The sequence below is a fragment of the Cokeromyces recurvatus genome (assembly GCF_025118155.1).
Source record: "Cokeromyces recurvatus strain NRRL 2243 chromosome Unknown BX663scaffold_17, whole genome shotgun sequence".
NCBI classification, from domain to species: Eukaryota; Fungi; Mucoromycota; class Mucoromycetes; order Mucorales; family Mucoraceae; genus Cokeromyces; species Cokeromyces recurvatus.
The window spans coordinates 155,836-182,533 of record NW_026251403.1 but is presented as its reverse complement, the minus strand read 5'-3'; the positions used below and the strand labels follow the sequence as shown (position 1 = coordinate 182,533).

The 26,698-nt window shown below is 30.1% G+C and overlaps 6 protein-coding genes across 6 annotated transcripts; 1 reads left to right on the top strand and 5 right to left on the bottom strand.

Annotated features, from left to right (window-relative positions):
- Positions 1-251: 251 nt before the first annotated feature.
- BX663DRAFT_513444 (wax ester synthase-like acyl-CoA acyltransferase domain-containing protein) lies at positions 252-1,964 on the bottom strand. The gene is made up of 3 exons (XM_051528149.1): positions 1,566-1,964; positions 857-1,488; positions 252-767 (listed from the first exon to the last, which is right to left on the bottom strand). The coding sequence occupies exons 1-3, from the start codon at positions 1,884-1,886 to the stop codon at positions 275-277; spliced, it is 1,446 nt and encodes a 481-aa protein (XP_051381599.1). The 5' UTR covers positions 1,887-1,964; the 3' UTR covers positions 252-274.
- A 414-nt stretch (positions 1,965-2,378) lies between these two features.
- Positions 2,379-3,990, bottom strand: BX663DRAFT_487337 (uncharacterized protein; the record flags this gene model as incomplete). Its single annotated transcript, XM_051524740.1, has 3 exons — positions 2,379-2,865; positions 2,949-3,586; positions 3,667-3,990. 3 exons carry the CDS (start codon positions 3,988-3,990, stop codon positions 2,379-2,381), a joined length of 1,449 nt encoding a protein of 482 aa, XP_051381598.1.
- Positions 3,991-5,191: 1,201 nt separating this feature from the next.
- On the bottom strand, positions 5,192-6,609 carry BX663DRAFT_543962 (translation machinery associated TMA7-domain-containing protein; the record flags this gene model as incomplete). The annotated part of the gene is made up of 6 exons (XM_051530864.1): positions 5,192-5,302; positions 5,368-5,455; positions 5,535-5,590; positions 5,662-5,677; positions 6,000-6,057; positions 6,500-6,609. 6 exons carry the CDS (start codon positions 6,607-6,609, stop codon positions 5,268-5,270), a joined length of 363 nt encoding a protein of 120 aa, XP_051381597.1. The 3' UTR covers positions 5,192-5,267.
- Positions 6,610-11,438: 4,829 nt separating this feature from the next.
- Positions 11,439-14,232, bottom strand: BX663DRAFT_562094 (STE like transcription factor-domain-containing protein; the record flags this gene model as incomplete). Its single annotated transcript, XM_051531958.1, has 2 exons — positions 13,411-14,232; positions 11,439-13,330 (listed from the first exon to the last, which is right to left on the bottom strand). The coding sequence occupies exons 1-2, from the start codon at positions 14,147-14,149 to the stop codon at positions 11,439-11,441; spliced, it is 2,631 nt and encodes an 876-aa protein (XP_051381596.1). The 5' UTR covers positions 14,150-14,232.
- A 4,969-nt stretch (positions 14,233-19,201) lies between these two features.
- On the top strand, positions 19,202-22,019 carry BX663DRAFT_552966 (kinase-like domain-containing protein; the record flags this gene model as incomplete). Its single annotated transcript, XM_051531409.1, has 9 exons — positions 19,202-19,321; positions 19,406-19,570; positions 19,657-19,740; positions 19,817-20,239; positions 20,317-20,948; positions 21,022-21,301; positions 21,375-21,548; positions 21,633-21,893; positions 21,948-22,019. The coding sequence occupies 9 exons, from the start codon at positions 19,202-19,204 to the stop codon at positions 22,017-22,019; spliced, it is 2,211 nt and encodes a 736-aa protein (XP_051381595.1).
- Positions 22,020-23,931: 1,912 nt separating this feature from the next.
- On the bottom strand, positions 23,932-26,643 carry BX663DRAFT_531717 (carbamoyl-phosphate synthase L chain, ATP binding domain-containing protein; the record flags this gene model as incomplete). Its single annotated transcript, XM_051530401.1, has 8 exons — positions 23,932-24,216; positions 24,301-24,602; positions 24,666-25,072; positions 25,188-25,877; positions 25,972-26,189; positions 26,261-26,363; positions 26,437-26,476; positions 26,529-26,643. The coding sequence occupies 8 exons, from the start codon at positions 26,641-26,643 to the stop codon at positions 23,932-23,934; spliced, it is 2,160 nt and encodes a 719-aa protein (XP_051381594.1).
- Between the last annotated feature and the right edge of the window lie 55 nt (positions 26,644-26,698).

Here is a 26,698-nt window from a genome sequence, read left to right as displayed (position 1 = left end):
TATATATGTATTTATACACACATCATTCGCATTATTATTCCAACTCTATTAGAAACTTTATTATGTAATTCGAATCATAATTTATATTTTTTCTTTTTTAGATTTGTTTATTTAATAAATGCATAAAATAATAACATTAAAATAAAATAAAATAGTTGTATACAGGGATAATTTTTTTTTCTCTAAGAGAGCTGAAAAGGCAAGTTAATATCTGAATGATATGCAGAGAAGGATGATTAAATCAAAAAAAAAAAAAAAAAAAAAAAGACCTAATTTAGGAGGATTTGTCTTTTTTCTTTGAAAGCTCCAACTTGGCTTCTTCTAGAATGAACTCAAATTCTTCAACAAATCTTTGACAGATCCCTTCAGTTAGGTTAGGATATTGACTGTGTACATCTGCCAAGGCACCAATGCTGACCTTACCACAGTAAGAAAGGAGGGCAATACCAATTGATCCCTTCCCATTTTGAGGAGGGAAGGTTTTATATTCTTCAATTTCTTCACCTGCATAAGTAATGCGAGTTTGTGGTCCAGGTACGTTAGTAAAGACACCATGGCCAATATCACAGTAATGATTATAGACTGATAAAGGAAGTGATAATCCAGGTAATGAGCCAAAAATGTATTCAAACCATATATAAAGTAGAAGGGACAAGCGTGAAGATTTGATAGCCGTCATTTCTGTTCTTACTTGTTTTAATAATTGTTTTGTTTCTAAATCCTTCATGGAAAAGAAGCCCCATGCTCCACTTACCACATTTTTAAGTCTATAAAATATTACAAATTAGAAAGAAAAAAAAAAGGGAGGGGAGAAAGGAGGGAAGAAAGCGAAGTGTATGCTATTATATAGATATACCTCCAGTCACTTGGTTTACGTAAAGATATAGGAATAAGTAATGTAATATAGTTATCACGTCTCTTTCCAATGCTTTCTAAATAGTTCTTGATACATCTTGTAACAACTGTCAGCATCACATCATTCAAAGTACCACCAAATGCCTGTCGAATAATCTTAATATCTGAAAGCTTGATATCATCCGACCATGCCATTTCTTTTTTAGTGGATTGTAAACCCTTATAGTAAAAGTCCTTACGCATCACAGGTATCATAGTCAAAAATGACTCATATAAATCATGACATATAGTAATATAGTAGATATATATTTTCCAAAATAGCATATAGAAAAATGACAAGATGGTAATTATGAAACTTGGAAATGTTTCTAATAACTTCTTTGGTACTTTGTTCTCTAAGTTTAATACTTGGTTTTTTGGAGACTTGGTACGATGAGAAATAACAGCTTGTTGTTTTTCCATATTTTTCATTGTGTCTTTTAAAGATGTCGTACTCAAAATACCTCGAACAAGTCCCTCACCATCTGAGATGGCATGACTTACTTTGAAAAATACGGCGCAACGATTACCTTCTAGTCCATAAATCGTATGAAGCTCCCAAAGTGGTTTAGTGTAGTTAAATGGGGTTTGAACCTATACATATATAATTAGAATATATCCAAATATTTATAAGCTTTATATATATATATATATATATATATTTGACATACCTGTTGTGCACAATATTTTTGAAGTGCTTTGCGAGTAGGCTCTTCCAACGTATGTTTAATAATATTATCTTCAGGTTTCCAATCTAAAGGTGTAGCCCAGATAGGTTTTCGAAAAAAGCTTTCATTTTTGGGGACTCTAGCGAAACGAGGTGCATTCTTACAATAGTCGGTCATGACAGTATATATACGATTTATATCTACAGGATTTTTGAATATCCATAAAGAAGTGACAGCCATAGTACGACGAGGGTGCTCTATCTTTAAGAATATATTATCCATGCCTCCCAAGCGTACATCACTGGGTTGTTCTGTTTTTGACATGTTGTAAACAAAATTAAGGAAAACAAGCCGATAATAATAAAATAGTATATCTAATGTACCTTTATATTACTTTTTTTCCTTGTCCTATGTATATTTATATGTAAAATAAATAGAATCATATGTTTCACATTACATGATTTTTTTAAGATTTTTTATAGAAGATTTGCTGCTGATTTCCAAAATAAACCCTTTTTTTTATATAAATATATTTCAGCGGATAAACCTATTCTTATAATAGATAGACAGACGAAGTTATTATTCTATTTAAATAGTTTGTATAACAAATTTCAGAATTAATTAAAAAAAACACACATTCATACAAGACACTATCCCCAGTTGTATATAAATCAATTATAAAAGAGTTTTTGTTGACATAGAAGTAAATCTACTAAACAAGTAAGAAATACTTTCTATTTTATGCAAAAAAAAAAAAAAAAAAAAAAAAAAGTTCTTTTATTTAGACAAATATCCCATAGACATATATCTAGAAAATCATAAGCTTTTTTTCTTTGAAAGTTCCAACTTGGCTTCTTCCAGGATGAACTCAAATTCTTCAACAAATCTTTGACAGATCCCTTCAGCAAGACCAGGATAATGACGGTGTACATCTGCCAAGGCGCCAATGCTGACCTTATCACAGTAGGAAATAAGGGCAATGCCCATTGTACCTTTACCTAGTTGAGGAGAAAATATACGCTGTTCTTGAATCTCTTCTCCTGCAAAAGAGATAGGAAAAGTTGGACCGGAGATGTTTGTAAAGGCGCCATGTGCAAGGTCACAGAAATGACGAATAAAACAAAGTGGGGGTGGTAATCCAGGTACCGTTCTACTAGATCTTTCAATGCCTTCATACAACAGAGATGGAAAGTTAGATGATTTAATAGCAAATGTTTCCATTCTAACTTGATTTATTAATTGCTGTGTTCCCAAATCCTTCATTGAAAAGAAGCCCCAAGCACCACCAATTCGGTTCTGAAGACTGACAGACAGACAGACAGACAGATAGATAGATAAATAGAATTGTTATGATTAGCATAAAAATAGAATTAAAACAACATATACCTGTCATCATCTGGATCACGTAAAGATAAAGGAATAAAGAGTTTAAGATAATTATCATGTCTCCTTCCAATGCTTTCTAAATAGTTTTTGATACATCTTGTAACAACTGTCAGCATCACATCATTCAAAGTACCACCAAATGCTTGTCGAACTATTTTGATATCTGATATATCAATATTCTCTGACCATGCCACCTCCTTTTCATGTGATTGTAACTCCTGATAGTACAAGTCCTTGCGAGCAATGTAAGGTGTCAAAATTAAGATAACTTGATATAAATCATGACAGAATGTAAAACTGTATATGTATATGTATAAAAAGGCCATATAAATATAAGTTAGCATCTTGACTACTGAATAATACTGCGAAGTCTTCTTCAACAGCATCTTTCTTTCCATAGTAGAATTAAACGATAAATGTAGATGACTTTTCTTCATTGGATGATGTAGGATAGTGGGTCGTTCTTTTTTGATTGTGTCTCCTCCCCAGGACGTTATGGTCATGAGAGTCTTCATAAGACCTTCTCCATCAGAAATTGAATGATGCACTTTAAAAAATGTTGCACAACCATTATTCTCGAGTCCATAAATAATATGGAACTGCCAAAGAGGTTTATTGTAATCGAACGGTGTTCCAACCTGTATCAGTTTGTAATTTTTATATCTTTAATCTTTCCCCTTTTTTAATGTAAATATTTATATATATAAATATATTATACCTGTTTTGCACAATACTTTTGAAGTGCTCTTTGATCACTAGGCTCTTTTAAATGATGCACAACAACATTATCCTTCGGATACCATCCAATAGGTATCGTTAAAGCTGGAGTTTTAAAGAATCCTCCATGACATGGAACTCTAGCAAATCGTGGATTGTCCAAACATAATCTGTCCAAAACTTTATACACTTGATTTAAATCTAAAGGACGTTTGAATGTCCAAAGTGTAGTTATCGTCATAGATCGACGAGGGTTGTCTAATTGCAAATAGGCAGCGTCCATACCACCTAACCGCATATCCTTTGGTATACTTAAATTCTTCATTTGATATGTATGTAATTACAATTAAGAAAAAGAAGTTTTATAAATAAAATAAGACGTATATATATATATATAGAGAGAGAGAGAGAGAGGCAGAGAGAGAAGGAGAGAGAGAATATATATACCCTTGTTAAATTATTAATATTCATCTCGTAAGCATATATTTCTAATGATTTGTGATATGCATTATGTGAATAACGAAAGAATCTGTTTTTCTATTTTGTGCATAAAATGTATTTGAGGATATGCAATGTAAACTTTATTTCATAAGGCTCTATACGATACAGACTTTTAATTAAAAAAAAACAAAAGAAGAAAGAGATATTTCGTAAACTAGTGGAGTCATTAGCCATCAATATCTAAGTTGAAATACATTGTTAATAATAATAATAATGACTTGTGAATAGAGAAGGGAATTAATTGGGCTATTAGATGATTTCAGAGCATAGAATTTGAAAGTATACATAATTAATAATAGCACTATTATAGTGCTATATTTAGATGTTGTATTTTTTTTTTCTTTTATACATATTTTATATATGCATATGAAATGACTTATAAAAGAGAAGTCATATACACTATCAATGTCAACACAAGCTAAATAAGGGACAAGTAAAATACATACCGAAATAGACGCATTCAAATATTATTATTGAACCAATGCAAGAACGAATAATGCTTTATATATCCATATATAGTATCACAGTGTTTATACAGGTCTTTAATCGTGGTATTAAAAACATTACTTTTGCATACATTGTGTATATAAGTTTTTTTTTCCCTGAATTTTCGAAAAAAAAAAAAGAAAAGAAAAAGAAAGAAAACACTAATAAAGTTTATGATCTACTGTGTTATGCTATTATTCTTTTTGAAAAGTATTTACAAAGTATTTACAAGAGCTGATGTGAAAATGGAAGATAGCGTAATAAAGCATAAAAGCCATCTAGTGCAGTTGTAATTAAGCAAGAAGAAATAATTTTTTTTTAAAAAAAAGACTGCAAAGTCATATTCAACTCTTTTTACCCTTTTTTATTCCTTTATAAATGTTTATATACACTCTGACCTTTTCTTTTCATAAGTTAAATATTTAATCATGTCTGAAAATATATATTCTTATTATATACCAAATAGTATTGAATAAAGCCCCCCCTTTCTTTTTGTATGAATCTATTTGTTTAAAAAGCCGTATTCACTTATATAAATTAACTTCGGCAACAAGGTTTTCTTTATGAGTTTATTATGAATAATATAATTGGAATAATAAAAAAAAACTATAGCGTCTATTTCTTTCCAGACTTTTTGATACCACCGCTAACTATAAAAATGAAATAAAATAAACATCGCTTAATCAACAGCTTTCAAATTTTAGATGTAACTTACGTAAGGGACCCTTTCCAGCAGCCTTTTGTTGTAATTCCTTCAACTTCTTGGCTTCTTCGGCCTTCTTCTTCTTGAAGGCAAGATCCTCCTATGAATAAACAAATGATTAACATTAAATAATTAAAATTTTCATCCATATACATGTATATACATGTATATATTTTTACCTCATCTTCTTCGTGTTGAGCCTTCTTTGGTTTCTTAAGAGGCTTGAGTTTACCACCTATAATATTATTACGTTTGTTTTAAAATAATTGATTCTTTTTTTTTTGTGGAAATTGTTCTTGATTTTACCTTGTCTACCAGACATCTTTAGAGTTTATAACAAATGTGTGTTTTTTTTTCATTTTCTCTTCGAGTTTGTATAATGATAAAAAAAAAAAAAACTTTTTTTGCTAATTAAAATTCCGAATATAGTCACAATGTTTGAATCAGATTTGGCTAATTTACTGAAATTTTCACGTTGATATAGCGGGAAAAGTTTACAATAAATGACAGTTTTTTAATTTGACAGACTTTTTAATCTTAAGTTTGTAGTAGCTTACACAGATTATTGACGAAATCTTACACGTATTCCACACTTCTTTTTTTTTTTTCTGTTCTTTAATTGTAATGGATATCTAATGAATGACCTTTAAATTATAACTATTCATCACTTTGATCTTCAAGCTTGTAGTCCTTGACAAATACCTTATAATATGTTCAGTCAGTGTTTAACAAACATTAAATTTATACAACTAAATGAATAATGCATAAAGTTCAAACTTTACACTAGGCATAAAAGTAGCTTTCTATGTTCAAACTGCGCGTCTTTGGAAGGTTGTTACTAGGATGGTCAAAGCTCACAAAATTATTTACCAGCCAAATAGAATAGCAGCATATATATGCTTAAGAGACATCTTCTCTTTGATTCTAATTTTAGGCTTGTCTCTTTATTTAGATTAAATGAGATGGATATCAATAGTGGATAATTTTCTGTGAGAGTTAGACATAGCATTATGCCACAAAAAAAAATTGTTTTTTCTTTTGCAATAATATCAAGAGCCTTCTTCAACCATATCTGAAAAAATTATTCCTAAGCACTTTAAAAATGCCGTAGTTTCATTCTTGATTGAAAGGCTTTTTCATTTACCATTCCAACTGAATATTGTGTGTCATATGTGATCGAAGCTCTATAACTGACAATATAATCTTTGTCATGTGATATCTAAACAAGCAAACTCCTATCTTTTCAACTGTCATGCAAAAGTAATAACAATGTCCTAACTATTTTAAAGAATTTGACTGTCTGCTTTAAAATAAAACTAAGCCTATGGTATTTAAGCTCATAGTCAGTTTTGCCATGAAAATAAAAGAAAAACCATGTATATATAATAATAATGTTGAAATCAAAAATATACTTTTTTTAAAAAAAAAATCATTAACAATAGTATTGAGATAATTAATACAGCTATTGCAAAGACTGGAATGGTATTCATTAAATACAATCAGACTGATGAATATTGACTGTTTTTTATTATTGTAGACACAAATGCTTTATCTTTTATTTATAAGTCGATGATTAGAACTGAGAAATCATAAATCTATATTTTTCTTCTTTTTTTTAGTTACTATTAATAAATATCTATTATAATTTTCTTTAAATATTTGTACATATGATACGACTTAGGAATAAGGCTAATTACGATATTAACTGCTGGTAAACAATACGTACTAATGTGCGATGTGTTTTCGTATCTTAAAAAAAAAAAGAATTCATTGCAGTGCAAGTTAACTTCAATATTGGGTTGAGCAGGCGAATAACGGGAGAAAATCAGAATGTCAAAGAAAAAAAAAATAAGCGCAAATTTAGACGAGCTTTGTGGGTAGTTGATAAGCAATTAACAGGTAGTTATAACTATATTACATAGGCTTTATGTTTTAACAGTGTATCCTGTAATATTTATAACAAATACTTCTGACTTGGTTAGGGCTTATTGGAAATATGTAAATATATACATATATATATATTTAAAAAAAAATAGATAACAAATACATAACAGTTGGATATACATATAAATCACCAACTAATGAAACAAAAGAGTCAAAAATACATTTATTACAATTAATGATGAACAAATTATACTTTGGTAGAAAATGTAAAGAAGTATTCGCCAGTCTAATATGCAAACGCAGATCAATCAAAGTAGATTAATTTATGGATGCATTTAAAAGAATCACGTGATAATATTTCAGGAACATTAGTATAACTATAAACTTGGCTGTACGCATTTATTTCAGTCCAAAGCCTTGGCTGTACGCATTTATTTCAGTCAAAAGCCTTTCCACCTTGTCATTATTGACTACGCCAAGCTTTCAACATCACTAAATGATATTATGATTTTTCTTTAAAGTAAGTCATAAACAAAATAACGTGTAGCAAGTAAGTTATTTCATGCTAATTGATTTAAATACTAGAACAATGCAGCAATATTAAAGAAATGACCATAGCTTTTCGTTTGAAGATTTTATCACATTTTGATCTTTTGAAACAATAATGATTTAGAAAAAAAATGCAAATGTTGATATGCCAACGTTAAACAATCAAAGTATTTTTTTTTTGTGCTAATACATTATCTAATAAAATTAATAAAAGAAATTATTGGATTACTAAGCTTCCAATATTGATTATTATTAATGTTTTATCAAGACCAAATTAACCAGATGCTATAATAATTCAGACTTTTTGTTTCAAAATCACTTGTTATTTTTCTAATTTGAATATTTTATGCTTGAAAAAAGACATTTTTTTTTGTCTGTAATGTACAAGAAGGTTAATTCTGTTGAATATATAGAACAATATTGAACTAGAGAAAAAAGAAATGGTTACGTATCTTCAAAATATTTATTGATTTGTACACTCTACAAATGACAACCGATCAGTCTATTATTACAATATAGTTTTGAGAAAAGAAAAGAAAACATAGACAATAGTGGATTGTCTACTGTAAAATAATTCCTTAACAAAGTCCATAAATACGTATAGTCTAATATGTTAAAATATCTACTGATATAAGCTCAGAGAAAGAAAGGATACTTTGAAAAAAAAAAAAGAGAATGTATATTAATAAAATATATAGTGAATATATTCTGTACTATCTTCCGATATTATTTACTATAGTAATAAATTTTATAATAATATATAGTCATACGATATAAGCTCCTTCTATTGTTATAGAATATAGAAGATAATGTTTCAAAATAAAATACATACATTGTTCTTTTCTTATTATTCTTAATCTCTTTGTTTCTATTGTATCTATTGTAAACTTGATTTATATTATGTTTTTACTTTGTTATCATCATAGGACCCTGAAGCCGATCTACATAAAATATTGAATGTGTCAAATTCATAGCTGATTTTTAATTTAAAAAGTATAACACGCAGAACAAAATTTAAATTTATTACTATTTTATGAAATACTCTGGAGTAGATTGATTTTGAAACGTATGTCAAAAAAACTCTAATAAGATTATCTGCTTTAAGATCCCCCCCTTTTTTTTTCGATAGAGTTACATGTGAAGTAAAATTATGTATTAATAATTAAAATTTATTCTCTATAAACCAGAAAAAAGAAGGAAAATACTATATTATCTTCTTCTTTACATACACACATACATACACACATACACACACACATATGTATATATATTTGTATCATATAAATAACAGATAAGCAAATCAAGTAAAGTATACAGATAAGCTCCATATAATTATACATGCTTCCTAAATTATCATTAAATAATGATCTGTTTACCTTTTTACTATCAAACACAACTCCGACTGAATATAGCTTAAAACGGATATTGTGGCAGACTTGATGATGATGGTAATATGAATGAAAGACATATAAATATATGCTTGAGAGCATATCATTATTATTATTTTTATTTTTTTTTCCCTTTCTGTTTTTTTTTCTAAAGGACTTTTCTCTCTTTTTTTTTTTATTTTTTTAAAAAAAAAACTGAACTAATATAATCTAATCAATATGGCTCCTACAGCAATTCCTGTCACTAATTCTGAACAAGAACTTATTCATAGAAAAGATAACTCTTTAAAGAAAAGCCTAGTTAATATGGACTCTAATGAAAATGTCAAGACAGTGTCAACAAATCATGCAGAAGATATTGCCCTTGCTCGTGCATTACATGGTAATAATGTCAAAACAGGCCTTTTTAATAACTTGGGTTCAAAGAATCATGATGTCTATAACATGACCTCCGAGACTTATTTTGAGATGTGGGGAAAAAATGCCGAAGAGGATGATTCTGGGGAGAAGGCCAAGACTCGTGCCTCTCGTTATAGTACTTTAGTCAATGCCTATTATAATTTGGCTACTGATTTTTATGAATATGGTTGGGGTAAGAGTTTCCATTTCTGTAGATTTTATCCTGGTGAAGAGTTTAATTGTGCAATGAAGCGTCATGAGCATTATTTGGCTCACAAGTTAGATATTCAACCTGGTATGAAGGTGTTAGATACGGGTTGTGGTGTTGGTGGTCCTGCCAGAGCTATTGCTCATTTAACGGGTGCTAACATCATTGGCTTAAATAACAATGCTTACCAAGTTGAAAAGGCAAAACAATATGCTATTCAAGAAGATTTAAGCGATAAATTAGATTTCATTAAGGTAAAGTATATATATATCTGAAGGTCATATAAAATAACTTGTTTAATTTAATGCAATGTCATATATATATAGGGTGACTTTATGCAAATTCCTTTTGACGATAACACATTTGATCGTGTATATGCTGTTGAAGCTACATGTCATGCTCCTACATTTGAAGGTGTCTATGCAGAAATTTTCCGTGTTTTAAAACCTGGAGGCAAATTTGGTTGTTATGAATGGTGTACAACTGATAAGTTTGACTCTTCAAATCCCGTGCACAAAGAAATTGCACACCGTATCGCGTTAGGAAACAGTCTTCCTGATGTACGTTCTATTACAGATTCCCTTGAAGCGCTTGAAAGAGTTGGTTTTGAGCTTGAATTTCATGTTGATTTAGCAAATGTTGGAGATCGTATTCATTGGTATTATCCTTTAGAAGGTAATTTACTTCAATGCCAAACTTTCCGTGATGTGCTCACAACATTGTGTATGACCTCTGCTGGTCGATTCACGACAACCACCCTTTGTCGAGTCTTGGAGAAGCTGGGTATTGCACCAAAGGGTACTGTTCAAACTCAAGAAATGCTTGAAACTGCTGGTGATTCCTTGGTAGATGGTGGTCGTGCAGGTATCTTTACTCCTATGTTCTTCTTTGTTGCTAAAAAACCCATGACATCTCAATAATAACCTTTTGTAAATTTCCCTCCTCCTCCTCCTCCTCCTTTTTTTTTTTATATATATATACACAACTCTATCTATAATATATATCTATATACATATCTAAATACAAATATATAAATTTATGTAAATTCATTACTTTTACCCTTTTTATTTTTGTATACAAAATACAATATAATTTCTTGCAAATTTTTATATAATTGAATTCATTATACTTTATAATAATAATACATAGTATGACAGAAAAGGCTAAATAAAAAATCTGATGATAAAACTGCAACAAAAAAAAAAAAAAGAAAAAATTGGAAGGGGATTTAGATTATAAGGGATAATAATGTATAAGGAGAAGTATAATACATATATGAATTTCCCCTCTTTCTCTCTCTATTCGTCTCTCTCTCTCTCTCCCATTTATTATCATATAGTTCAATCCATTAAACTTTTTATTGATAAGGGATGATATATTCTCCTTTCAACTAAGAAAATGAAAATTATTATTGTAGATCAAAATAAACACGTTTTTTTTTATATGACATAAATAGGATCATAAAATTTATTGAATACTGCCAATATATTGCTTAAGATAATGAAAAAAAAAGGGTCAAATCATATATAAATAACTGCCTATAATATATCTAATCAAATAATAATAATAATAAAAAAAAAGTCATAAAGTGCATATATAAAAAATAGACGAATAAATAAAAGTAAAAAAAAAAAAAAGAAAAAAAAATAAATAAATTAAGTATTGAAGACGAAGCCCATATCAGATAAATAAGGAGGATCAACATAAGAAGCATAAATGGATTGATAATTATCATTCATCGTTTCCATATCATAGAGATTATTAAATTGTTCAGTATTCATTGTTTGTAATTGCATCCAATTTTCCTCTTGTTGAATAGGTTTAAAAGGTGATAGTAAAGTCAAAGGTGTTGACATTACCTTTTCACTATACGTGGGCGATGATGCATTGGAAGATGAAAAATCATCCTCAATTGTCATATTATTCATCCTTTGACAGCATTCCTTTTTTATGAAAAATGTACTGTTTGATGATGAGGAAGAAAGTTCATTCATTATAGTAAAATTAGATTGTGTTGTAGTTGTGTAAGGACTTGCTAAGTTTTTGATCGTAGAGGATCTATCCTCTTCTTGCTCCGTCATTTGTTGTATATCAGATATTTCGAAATCAAGATCAGTCATGGGACTCAACGTACTACATTGACTACTGCAACTAGCAGTTCTCGTTATACCGATCGATAAACCTGACGAACGCGAGTCTTCAAAGGATGGATGAGGTGATGAAAAGAATCGATTCTCATTTTGATTCATAAACTGTTGTTGGTTAGGCTGATAAGTGGTAGTTGTGCTATTAAAGCGTCGGTTATTTTGATGACCAGTTGAACCTCCATCATGATTATCATCCCCATCATGACTTAAAGATCTGGAGGGGTCATATTGGTGAAGACCATGCTCAAGTCGATGGTGTTGTGTAAGGTTCTCGGGTGAATGAAATTGTTTACCACAGAGTGTGCAGAGAAACATATGAAGTGATTGAATATGTCGTTCAAGATAATCCTGTCTCTTAAATAAATGTCCACATTCAGGAATAGGACAGTAATATTCTTGTTGTTGTTGTTGTGTCCAATCAAAGGTAGTGGTGGTAGTCGTTGTAGACATTAAGGTCGGTATGAGTGAAGACGATGATGTTGATGATGGTGGTGGTGGTGGTGGTGGTAGTGGTGGTGGTAATGGTGGTGGAACTGGATTCGTAGTAAATCCAAATCCCGCTTTTGTCGCAGCCAATGCAAGTCGACTACTACCGTTGTTCATCAATATAGCAGCTTGTTGCGGAGGCAAATGATGATTGGAAGAGGATGCAGTACGGATATGACATTTATCCTGACGACGAACACGTTCAGGCCCACCACCATAGATTCCACTTTGTGAATTCAATAATGAAGTTGAAACAGAGGCTGCGCGACGTCTACGTTGCTTATAGGTAGGTGCGCCATCAAATAAGGGCAAGTTACCAAAAATCGTTTTTGTTTTCTTCATGGCATTTACATCTACTGACTGTGAGGGCATGATCGTATGTGATAATATAGGATGACTATCCGTATTATGACTCAAATTGGATAATGAAGACGTAATCTCCAATTGATGAACACCATGTGAGATGGGATCTATATAATCGACTTCATTTTTTGAACTTTTATTAGTCGAAGTTGAAGACAAGTTGGGCTTTGATATATCTGTCAAAGTAGTCGTCGTACTAGCATCATCTTGGAAAAAGGAGACTTCATCATTAAAAGAAGGGGAAGATAATAAGGAAGAAGCTGAGCTCGAAAGATGACGGCTTGTTGTGGAACGAGGACGGCTTGTGGAATTGCTGCCAGTAAAATAGGAATGATGGCTCATTCGATGGTGTCTATGCTGTAAAAGCTGTAATTGATGTTGCTGACCTAGGCTTGCAGGAACTGAGTTGACACGAGATCTCTTTTCCTGTAAAGCAGCCGCACGTTCAAGTCTTGATTGTGATGAATGCCATGAAGCGCGATTAGGGTTCGGAGTAGAAGGTGAAGTCGACCAATTTTGATCTTTCTTTAAAAAAGAATTATTGGTTACTACTATGAAAATAAAAAGTTTAAATTAAATTATTAGAAAAAAAAAAAAAAGTAAGGAGAAAAGAATTTTTTTTTTTTTTTACCCTGATTGAGAGATAGGCTGCTATTAGGTACAGGCGATTTTTTCTTTTGTTTATTTTCAATAGAAGATGGTTGAACAGTAGAATGATTAGCCATATTCTTTCTTAATTGATCAAATAGTTCTTGAGTAGAGTCAATAGAAAGAGAGCTTGCAGGTTCAGCAACAGACTTCGTTGTAGGTTCTAATCCTACCTTTTCACGCTTAAGATCACGTTCTAGAGCATCCAGAAAGAGTCTATCATGAGGTACAGAATACCAATAAAATACTTTTTGCTTCTTTTGAGTTCTAATACAATTATTTTTATAGAGCATATCCAATAATTCAGATTTAGGTTCCTCTAATCTAGCGTCTTGTCCAGGTTTTAAGTTACGTAAATCAGAAAAGATACCTTCCTCAAATTTTTTTGCATTCGTAATGGGTCTTCCAAATGCATGAAAACGAAAAGTTAATGAACGAACAATATCAGTGCCTGTAATATAAAATACATCATTCCAAAGTACGCATGATATACTTTCGCCACCAGGCAACTCAAACCTTTTTATTGATTTTGTGTGATCCCATTGCTCAGCAGCAGTAGCAAAGAAGTATTTCATATCATCAATTTGTGATAATCGAGTTGCAGTGTTTTTGTTAGTAGGTGGAGGTAGCATACCATAGACTGACGCGATAGTTGAATCCGTTCTCTCGATCGTATTCCTCTTACTATAAGTATGCGCTTTCATCATAGTTGATCGTTGCATTGTTAATATATAATTTTTTTTTAATATTTTGTTTTTTGTTTTTTGTTTTTTTTTAATATATATGTAGGTTATAATAATATAATATAATACAAAAAAGAAAATAGATTTAAGAAGAAGAAAATGTCCGTTAACTCTTCTAATTTATGTATAAAAAATATAAAATAGATAAAAATAAAAAATAAAAATGAAGAAAAGGGAAAAAAAGGGGTTAAAAAGGTAAGTAAAGAAAGAAACCATATAAAAATAATCAAACGGGGAAATATAATAAACCTTAGAAGACTTTTATTGAAAAAAAAAAGGGGGGAAGGCAAAGGGAGATGAGGATATACATGTAAAAATAAGAAATAACAAGTCGTGATGTCCAAAAAAAAAAAAAAAAAAAAAAAAATAAAAAATAAAAAAATAAAAATAAAAATAAGGGAGAAAAAAATTGAGGGGACGCAAAATAGGGGTGATGAGAGGCAGAAGGGAGAGACAAAGTTAAGAAAGACGAAGAGAGAGGGAAAAACAAAGTTAATAGTTGCATATATTTTAAACAAACAAATCTGCTAGTTCTTGCATTACTTTATCCAAGCTGACTACTGACTAATTTCATACAAGGGGATTTTTACCAGTAACTTTTATTATTATTATTATTTATGTATATATGTGCATACATTTACATATATCATGTTAATGTTCGATATAAAGCCCTTAATCAAAGGATATACAATTAAATACATCACGTGTAACCATACAAAGATAATTTAAACAAATGGTACAAACTATTTCGTTATAACAAATACGTAAATCTTCAATAATATTAAAAAAATATAACAATTGCCAAGTCCGATTAAGTATTTATTTTTATTGAAAAAGAAAATATTTAAAATCCATTTGAATAATCTTGTATTGTCTGGGCTAGATCAGAAAATGAGAACAAAAAAAAAAAAATAATATAAAATAAAATAAAATAATAAAATCTTTTCATAGTCAAAAGGGAAAAAGGTAAAGAAAGGAAAAGACTAAAATGGGCTGTATCTTCAGATACTAAATTAATTATTTCATAGCCACTTGACCAAGTTAATACCAAGCATGATGAGATCTTAAGAGATATTTTACCATGATGGAGATAATGAAGTTCAAAGAGTATGCTGCATATTATAAGTCAACGAGTTTTTCTACGAAAATTAGTTAAACTGTTTCGACAGATACGTTGCTTTCTATACTTACTGGAAAGTTGCTTTAATAAAAGAGGGAAAGGATCAACCACAATGCTATTAGCTGTAGTACAGTCGGTATAGAAAAATATAGCCGTTTTTAGATATACTATTTACCGCTTTTGAAGAAATAAATTATCGTTTTCATTTTATTGTTGGAGTCTATATTCGTTTTTATTGTAACATAATAGCAAATGTTTTTTTTTTATTATAAAAATGCTCAGAACTATCCTTTTAACGATCAGGGGGTCGAAGTGGCCGGAATTACTTATACAAGCGTTATCCTTGAAACATTGTCTGATAAAAAGAGCTATTTTTAAACATAGAATTGCTTAAAAAAATTGTAGATAGAGCGATCCAAGCTGTCAAATCAGACAAATTCTCTAAAGCTTTTCCAATATACAGAAATTATAGCTGTAGAGAAGAAAGAAATGCATTTATAGAATGAGTGTGTATGTGTAAGAGAACGAAATGGCGAAAAAAGATTAGACGTAGTATGGAACAAACTTCTGAAAATGAAGAACTATTTTTCTTTTTAAAAAAAAGTGCTGCTACAGTTATACTTAAAAAAGAGGAAAGAAGGAAACCCAACAATAAAGGGAAAAATAGAGCTGCTTCATTTACACTAGAAGGCCAAATTAATATTACCAAAGGCACCACTATTGCTCATTTTGTCGAGTTTATGAATGAAATCCTAGATGTAACAAATTTAGACGAGAACCTGAAAGGATATTATTTGGTGCTAGAGAACGCATCAATCCATAAAACATAGCCAAAGAAAAAGAAAATCAAAAAAGAGAATGTAGATTACTGCATTTATCAGTTTGTTCTTTGATTGTTATATTTATTCGCTTTTGCTGTTTAAGTTCATATTCCAGCTGTTCACGATGACTACCCTATACTATATTCTAGATTACTAACTAATTAAGTAGGTAAGTTTATCTGACTACTATTATGACTAAAAACAATAGTAACTTCCTTCAAAATATTACCCCAGTGTCAGCAAATTAAGCATCTATAAACTACTTACGCATTCGCTTACAAGAAACATACACTAAACTACTTAATCATGGTTCAAATAAGTAATCGATAACTATAGGGGGGGTTAATCACTAATGTTGTTAACAGTCGCATTAAAATATTTTATAATAGCTTCATCCCTACAAAGTAAACATGTAAAACTGTCTATCTTTTATGAAGAAGAACTGTTTGCCTAACTGTTCCTTTTTATAGGTTCAAGGAAAAGGAAATATTAGAAAACATCTGGTTATAATGAAAGTGAAGAACAAGAGAAAGACGGAGATGAAGAGAAAAGTAAAGAGAAGGAGTGGAGAGAGAAAAAGATAAATTCGCAATTTTTTTTATAATAAATATCAATTATGCTTGCTAATTATAAATAAAAGGACAAAAAAATATGAAAATATTGCTGACAAATACCCTTTTTTTTTGGTTTTCTGTTAATTAATGGAATAGCGTTTCTAAAACATTTTACAGTTATGGAAACGAGGTCATTGATTGGTTTGAGAGAACTTAGTTCGAACCGAAGCTTGTACAAGAGCTGTAAGTACGTAAGAAGTGGCAATACTAATATCTAATATACTGTTCTATACCACTAGGATTCTTAATGGTATTATGTAACTAAATGACAGAAATTGGCTTTTATATAATATGAAACCAGATGTATAGGCTTAAACTATTTCATTTATAACATGAAGGTACGAAGATCCAAATAAAGCTATTGAGCATGATTAGGGTTATATAAGTTCTAAGATAATATAAGTTCTATTCTTGTTGTCGTATTTAGCTTTATTTTTGCGTTGTATCGAGTTAGATTACTTTTCAATTCAGTGTGCAAGTATCTAAAGCAGACTATAATGGATACTTATTGATAGTAGCAATAGTTGCTTACATGTTATGTTCATAGACATTGCTTAGATTGATATACCCTTAATAGTATCTAATTGGATAGATTAACGTCTATAATTTCATTCGTTTTCTTTTTTCTTTTCACGATATAAATAATGAAAATCATTTTTGATCTATTATTTTTTTTGATATTAACAAAGGATCTTATGGAGACCCATTTCGTATTATTCGTCTTATTCTCTAAATATTACCAAATTTATATGATAAATATTAAACTTGTTACATATCAGCTATCAATGTATTTTTATAAATTAAATTGTACTGTGTACATAAAGTCTATGGCTAAAGATATTCCTAATATTGAAAAAAAAAAAATAGGATAAGAAATGGTATACAAACTCAAATAATATAAACGATTAGGAAGCTGAAGGCAAATCAAAGCTATTATTGGAGTTGTAAGTTTGATATATGCGATACAGTAATTACTTTTGACGGCATTGATAATACATAAAAAAAAACATTATTTATTTATACTTTTGCTAATTTATATTCTTTAAAGGTCATAAATAAGGATTTGATTGAAACATCAGTAATTTTAATAGATAAGTCCTCTTCTATCACTATACACTTTTGCTTGAGTTTTTTCCTTTATCAAAGTCCAAAATTGTTCTATAGAGTTTAACTTGAGAGACTAAGTTGGTAAATGCATCAATCTGTATATGCCCATTAATCAATTTTTTTTTATATCAGCAATGTTTTTACATGAAAATAATTATTCTTTAATTGTTAATAATAAAGGTGACTTCAAGTTTTCTACTGCAAAGAGTTTGTAAAGTTATATCAATATACATAATATATTTTAGTAATAAAATCAAAAGTTTTATTTTGGTTTATTTTTATTTTTTTATTCCCAAGCTGAAATGTATACTATAATTAAAGAAGGGTAGCATTCATTTGCTGATCGACACATGAACAATTTAATAGTAGCAATAAATATAAATGTATATAAAGTAAATTAAAATGACTAATTATAAATTTACATTTGAAAGAAATCTTTGATTAAAAAGAATATATATAATAAAGGACTTTGGGAGAAACAATTAGATTGTACGAGAAAGAAAGAAAGAAAGAAAGAAAAAAAAATTTGATATATTATTAGAAAGATGACTTTGAGTTTTTCTTTGAGAAATATTGTGACTAGGTCTTATGTCTACTACTTAATGAAGAATAACAGCGCTGAAAGAGTCATTTGATATAATACTCAAGAAAAAGTCGACAGTTTGATCAAATTTAATAAATAAGACTCTACTTTTAACATGTTATATTGGGGTCAATTATTCATAAAAGAAAAAGAGGAATATTAGGAAACAGACTATCATTTGATTGCTTCACGCTATTAGCGTACTAAAGTCAAAAGACATTTTCATTGAAGATCAAACACGTGAGAAAAAGGAGGAGGACTAATATTCCGGGAATTGTTCCGACAAAAGAAGTTTACTGACAACATCAAGTTAAGTTCCTTCATGACAACCATCCCTTGATTGTTTATTATCATAACAACCGTTTCTATCACAACTTGAGAAGCTATTATTAGTAAAGTTATTTAACTTTATGAATTACAGGCACTCTTCTTGATGTAATAAAAGAGTTTATTATAATATTTTTATTGTATAAGTTTTATTTATAAATTTCGAGTCCTTTCAAATTACACTATATACATGTTCTTTATTATTTATACATGCACAAATATAAGGAATAATAATAATAATGAATTATTTAGTCTAATTTTTACTAGTTGCATATACCCCCCCTCTTTTTTTTTCTTTTTTTTTTTTTTTTTTTTTTTTTTTTTTTTTTAAGAAGAAAAAATATATCTGTAGGCTTATCTCTTACTCTTATCCCCTTTATTTCAAAGCATCTATCGTTCTTCTCTCTTTTCTTTTCTTTTCTTTTTTTTTTCACTTTTCATATTGTTACTATATAACTCATGGCGGAGATCAAAAAAGATGGCCAACTTTTAGTTAAAGAAGATGGTCTACGAGCTTGGATTTGGTCCAGACGATACGTTGTTCTACGTGAACAAACTCTTACTTTTCATCGCCACGAGGTATAACTTACTGATATTTTAAAATACAAAAAAAATATATAAATATATATATATATATCTATATATTTATACGTTATATATTAGCAAACCAGTCAATGTGTTGCTCTTATTTTTTTAAAAGAAATTATAGGTGTAGCAAGATCTGAACTGAAATCTCATTGTTTCGAATTGAGGACAAAGGCAAAATCACATTACATGGCTTGTCGTAATGATGAAGAACTCTATTCTTGGATGGACGAAATATATAATGTAAGTATATAATCAAATTATATGCACATCTATTTTCATTTTACCAAAAAAAAAGGGTAACACTATAAGAATTTTTCTTTTGTTAGCGATCTCCTTTAGGTACTTCAGGCCCAACTAATTTTGTTCATAAGATTCATGTTGGATTTGACCCTATTACAGGTGCATTTACGGTATGTTGGATAATGCTTCTTGGAAAGGACATATACATAAGAAATAATAATAATAATGGGAATATATTGTTTATAGGGTTTGCCTGAGCAATGGAATGCATTATTAAAGGGGTCCAAGATTACAGCGGAAGATGCAGCTAAAAACCCCCAGGCTGTATTGGAAGCACTTGAATTTTATACTGAACAAACCATAGGAGGTAAAGGTACATATAATGAAAGAGACAGGACTATTGATCACGATATCAATCATGATAACAAGAATATAACATCATCGTCATCATCAAATCCAAAACCAAGTATATCAACACCTGCAATGCACCATATTCGTGAAATGCCTGCAAAACCCATCATATTGAAACCCATTATGCAGCAAAACGAAGTAATTATGTCCAAGTCCGGCTTCAAACAAATTAATAATACAAATAATGCTCAAGTCAGATTAATGGAAAAATTGAACCCAAAAACAGATTATGTAGAAGAACAACAAGAATCAAAAAAAGTAAAATTGGATTTTTTTTTTTTATTTTATTTTATGTTATAGGTTAATAATCCTTGTGATCATTATTTTATAACTAGAATCCAACTTCCAAATTTAAAACAACAACAGCAACAACAAAAAGAGATAATGAAAGACAGGTAAAGCCAATAGTTACCAAAAATGGGTATAATACACATTACAATAAGCCAGTTTCACCTATTCCCAATACTACAATAAATGGACCTATTCTACCACGTAAATACAATTATGCCAGTCCTCCTATCAAATATCAACCAGAGGATACGCGAAATATGTCTTTTGCTGAACGTATCACACGCTTTGAACAGGAAAAAGAAAGATTAAAAATGGCAGCTGCTGAACTAGATCGTTATAAAAACTTGAAGAAGCGAACTAAGGATTTAGAAGCCAAAAAGCTAATACCAGAAGTTATAATCAAGAAAAAGCCCCTGGTATCTGTAGATTCATTAGTAAAGGAATCTATTAAAAAATCATCTATTATACCCGATCTACAACCCCAAATATCGACTCCTGTACCATCATCCAATCTAGAAAATGATAAGACTAAAAAAGGAACTGGATCAAATAAGAAGAAAGGCGAGAAGAGAATTAGTACAATGAGCGATAGTCAAATTATGGAACGACTTCTTTCTGTGGTTACAACTGGAGACCCTAATCTTCTTTATAAACGCGTAAAATGCATAGGGCAAGGGTATGTAAACTACATATAATAAGTGAATTTTTTTTTATTCTTTTCTAATTTTTTTTTATATATATGTTTATAGCGCTTCTGGGTCTGTTTACTTATCAAGTCATATTGCAAATAATGCTAAAGTAGCTGTTAAGCAAATGGAATTATCTAAACAGTCTCGACTTGATTTAATCGTGAATGAAATTATGATCATGAAAGAATCACGTCATGAGAACATAGTTAATTTTCTGGATGCATTCTTGGTGCGTGGTGATTTATGGGTTATCATGGAATTCATGGAAGGTGGTGCCTTAACAGATGTTATTGAAAATAATACTATGAATGAACAGCAAATAGCAACTATCTGTTTAGAAGTAATTATTAATAGATATATGAATACTTTATTGTAATAATAATATTAATACTTCATTTTCTTCTTGTTTATAGACTACAAAAGGATTAGACCATCTGCATTCGCAAAATATCATCCATAGAGATATCAAGTCTGATAATGTATTACTAAATTTTCAAGGTCAAGTAAAAATTAGCGATTTTGGTTATTGTGCTAAACTTACTGATCAGAGAAATAAGCGGGCAACTATGGTTGGAACCCCTTACTGGGTAAGAGAAATATATATATATATATATCTATCCATATATAAAATATTTATATTCATCAAAAAAAAAAAAAAAAAAAATGTACAGATGGCTCCAGAAATTGTAAAGCAAAAAGAATATGGTGCTAAAGTGGATATTTGGTCACTAGGAATTATGGCAATCGAAATGATAGAAAATGAACCACCTTATCTTGATGAAGAACCTTTAAAAGCACTTTATTTAATTGCAACGAACGGTACACCTTCACTAAAAAGACCAGAAACGCTATCAAAGGAATTGAAAAACTATTTAGCAGTTTGCCTATGTGTTGATGTGAAGTCTAGAGCTAGCGCTGCTGAATTGCTTAATGTAAACTTTCTATTTTCATATCATACTAAGCATTAACTTTTTTTTTATTTATAGCATGAGTTCCTTAAGAAAGCTGGACCAATTGATGTGCTATTGCCATCTCTTTTAAAGTTTAAAAAAAAGTAAAGAAAAATGATTGTACTAAAGAAAAATACATTATGAAAGAAAAAAAAAGGGGGGAAGAGAGGGATGGGAAACTATACTATACATTATCCTATAAATAATTAAAAAAGAAACACTGTAAATTATGAGGACTTGTGTTTGAGTTATACTAATCAAAGAGAGAGGGAGAGAGAATGTGTGTGTGTGAAGGGAGATGAACATGTGTAGAATAAACAATGTATTCACTAAATTAGTTTATAAAAAAAATACTTATGTTAATATCCTTATAAATACTTTTAAAATAGGAAGAATGGACTGTATAGTATATTGTTATTTCTCAGATAACTATAGAATATAGTTTAGACTAATCAATTAACACATACATTTAGTACAGGATCTACATTATATCGAGCTATAAAATATCTCTCCTTGCAAGCTTCCGATAACAAAGACCGAGACTTATAGACCAATTTATTGTAATTCTTATTTTTTTTTCTTTCAAATCACAATGCCAGTAAATTTGTGAAGAGCAAACATCAGCTTCTGTGATTTATATTAAATTACAGTTGTTGACTGTTGTCGCTTAAAGACTATATCAAGATAACTAAGCCTAAATGGAGAATGGAGATTAACTTTTATTTTTATTTATTTTTTTCTGTACAAAGATAAATATGTATGTATATAGAAAGAATTATCTTAGAAATACATTGTGTATTTCATTATGACTATTTATCTAATTAAATTAAGTTACGAATATAACAGCTATGGCTTGGGATTTAATAAACAGTGTTTATTGATAGTACGTTGATGTCCTTCTAGTCCATAATGCTTGCAAATAGGAATGGGAGATGCAATAGGGGATTTCAAAACAACTTGTAAATGTTAGTGATAGAAGTGAGGCTAGAGTAAGTAGAGTTAGCTTGAGATTTGATTCAAAGTCATATATGAAAGTGTAGGCAGGTGGTAATGGAGAGAAGTTGTCTGAAGAGTTATTGGCTAAAGGCTTATCTGGTTGACAATTGGAAGTTAAGTTTTCAGCTGTTGTTGTGCATGTAGCCGTAAAAGAAGAAAAAAAATACTCGTCATGTGAGTAATCCATGTTTGATTAGTATCAGACATAATCGCCTCGTTTACGGGCCTGTTTACTTGTCAGATGACTTATATCGAAGACAATGGTGGGAGATATACTTTGTATCATTACAATTGTAGCAGACCAAGGAGTGCTTGTAAGTATTTTGGAGACAACAGGTAAGGAAACATTTTTTTTTTGAAAAGAAGAAAGCGTAAAATCATCCTCCTGGCATACAATCGATTGCATGTGAGAGTATAAAAGGAATTCATTTTGAGCTAAAATATATTACACTTTGAGCTTGGGGATACAGTAGCAGTAGACGATAAGTGTAAGTGTAGGTGTGTTAATTTGCATTCATACTGATAGGATTAAAAAAAAAATCTTCAACTCTAAGGAAAGGTTAATTGCTACATACTGTATCCCAAGTATTGTTATTTGTATTCATACTAAAAAAAAAAAGTATATTTATCTCAACTTTTATAGCCTCTGTCTATCATTATTCAGTCCTTCATAATATGGATAAGCATATAAATATAAACCAGTTAAATTAAGCCTACTTCTTTATATACAATAATATAATAAACAAATTTATGACATTATTTATAATGAACTATAAGCAATCGTTGTGGTATGTTTATCTTGTTATGACAGCATGTCCACTTTACTATACTATACAAAAAATGCATTTATTATACTTTTCAGCAATTCTACTTTAATAATTAATCTATTGTATCGAACTTGATCTATGAAAAGCCTTCCTTAAAAAAAAAAGATAGATCGATGAAAAAAAAATTATATATAGTAAAAAGTTGAATAATCTTGTTTATTCTTCTATGTGCTACTTCTAACATACACTACATTATTTTATTCATTTGCAAATGTAACCAAGCTTTTGTTTTCTGCTACCAAATCTCCAACAGAATATAAAATTTGATCGATTTTACCAGAAGCAGGTGCTTTAATAACATGTTCCATCTTCATAGCTTCTAAAACGACCAATGTATCTCCTTTTTCAATTGTTTGCCCTGGTTTAACAAGGACTTGAGAAATTTTGCATGGCATAGGAGTTTTAATGGATCCCATACTATGACTATCGCTTTCATTCAATAAATAAGCAGGCATCGGTAACTTGAATGTTGTACGACCAGACTATGACATATACACATATAAAAGAGTCAACTTTTGTTAATTAACATAATTTTTGTTATTCCAATAAGATTCACAAACATATACCTCATCAAAAACAACGACCTCTTGATTATGTAGCACTGCATTACATTTTATCTTTTTGTTATCAATTGAAGAGACTAATAAACCATCTTCTTGATCTATATAACTTTCAACACCGGTAAATTTTTTGATAGATTCATTTGTAGTTGCATCAATAATATTCATATCAACTAAATCTGCTTTTAATGGGTTTGTAGATAAGACTACTTTATAAGGATGATCATTTTGAGTGAAATTAAACTCTCTGTGATGAACATCGTTGACACGGAAACTATTTGTATTTGTACTCCAAGGGCTATAAGGATCTATGAATGGAAATGGAAGTTTTAATTTATACTATATATTTATATAAATTTTGTATCTATTACCATTCAAATTCTTTCTAACTTGTTCAAGCTCTTTTAAACGAAGAGCGCTAGCAGTTAAGGCTAAAGTAGTTGGATCAGGGGACTCTGTTTCCTTGAAAAGATCTTTTTCGTACTGTTGAATAAAACCAGTTTCAACTTCGCCTTTAATAAATTCAGGATGCTCGGTTACTGTCTTAATGAAACCAATATTCGTATTAAGGCCTACAATTTGGTACTGTTCTAAAGCACGACGGAAGCGACGAAGTGCATCATTACGATTTTCACCATGAACAACAAGTTTGGATATCATGGGATCATAATGAACACTAATAGTATCACCTTGAATAAAGCCTGTTTCTAAGCGTAAATCTTTGCTGGGAGTAGGAGTACGAACACTGAAAAGTGGTCCAGTATCAGGAAGGAAGTGACTATGAAATAGAAAAAAAATTAGTATACAAGTTAGTATGTATTATATTTTTTTCTAAAAAAAAAAAAAAAAAAAAAAAAAAAAAAAAAAAAAAAAAAAAAAAAAAAAAGAGGTACTTTGAAGGATTTTCGGCATAGACACGAGCTTCAAAAGCATGGCCAGATAATTTAAGCTCATCTTGAGTCATAGGTAAGGGATTACCGGCAGCAACTTCTAGTTGCCAACGCACTAAATCGGTGTTTGTAACCATTTCTGTTACAGGATGTTCTACTTGTAAACGTGTATTCATTTCCATAAAATAAAATTTCTTGTCTATATTATCCATGATGAATTCAACAGTACCAGCATTTTCATAACCTACAGCACGAGCAGCTGCAACTGCTTTAGCACCCAAGTCATAACGTAAAACATCTGATAAACCTGGGGCAGGAGCCTCTTCGATGACTTTTTGGTGACGTCTTTGAACTGAACAATCCCGTTCAAAAAGATGAACGACATTATCGTATTTATCTGCAAAGACCTGAACTTCAATATGACGAGGGCGCTCTAAATACTTTTCAACAAGAACTTTATCATCACCAAAAGACTTGATTGATTCTCTTTTAGAAGATTCAAGCATTTCTTCAAATTCAGAAGGTGATCTTACAATACGCATGCCTTTACCTCCACCTCCCTTCACTGCTTTAATCAAAACGGGATATCCAATTTTATCTGCTTGCTCTTTTAAGAATTTAACATCTTGATTTTCACCATGATATCCTGGAACTACAGGCACACCTGCATTTTCCATAATATATTTTGACTCACTTTTTTTTTAAAAAAAATAAAAAAAAATAAAAAAATGGGTATGTTTTCTTTTTTTTTAATTAAGTGCGAGAAATTTTTTTACTTATGACATACCTTTTTGAACCCATTGAACGCATAGCATCACCTGAAGGGCCAATAAAAGCAATATTAGAAGCCTTGACAGTATCAGCAAAATCAGCATTTTCAGATAAAAATCCATAACCAGGATGAATGGCTTGAGCACCTGTCATTTTAGCGATGTTTAAAATTTTATCAATACGAAGATAACTTTCACTAGAAGCAGCAGGACCAATTAAAAAGGCTTCATCTGCCTATATTATTTATAAGAATTAATATAAATATTCGATTTTTAACTTGTAAAAAAAAATAAAATAAAATGTACCATTTTAACATGCTGAGCATTTGCATCAGGTTCACTATACACAGCAACAGTTTTGATACCCAAATCTCTTGCTGTACGCATAACACGAAGAGCTATCTCACCTCTTTATAAAGACAATTCAATTAATTTTTTTTTTAAAAAAAAAAATAAAAGTAAAAAAAAATAAAACGCGTTACCTATTTGCAATTAAAATTTTATCAAATAATGGCTTATGATCTATTAAATATGGTTATTTACTTGAAACGATATAAATGCAGAATATACAAACCATTTAATGAATGAATACTTCTAACAGCGGAGTCGGGAAATCTTGAACGAAGCAATCCAGGCACAACTGAAGAAAATGCTGGTATTCTTGCTATTCCTTTATGAAAATGAATCATTTTATGAACAAGTGAATTAGAGAAGAAGAAGAAGAAGAGGAAGAAAAGAAAAGAA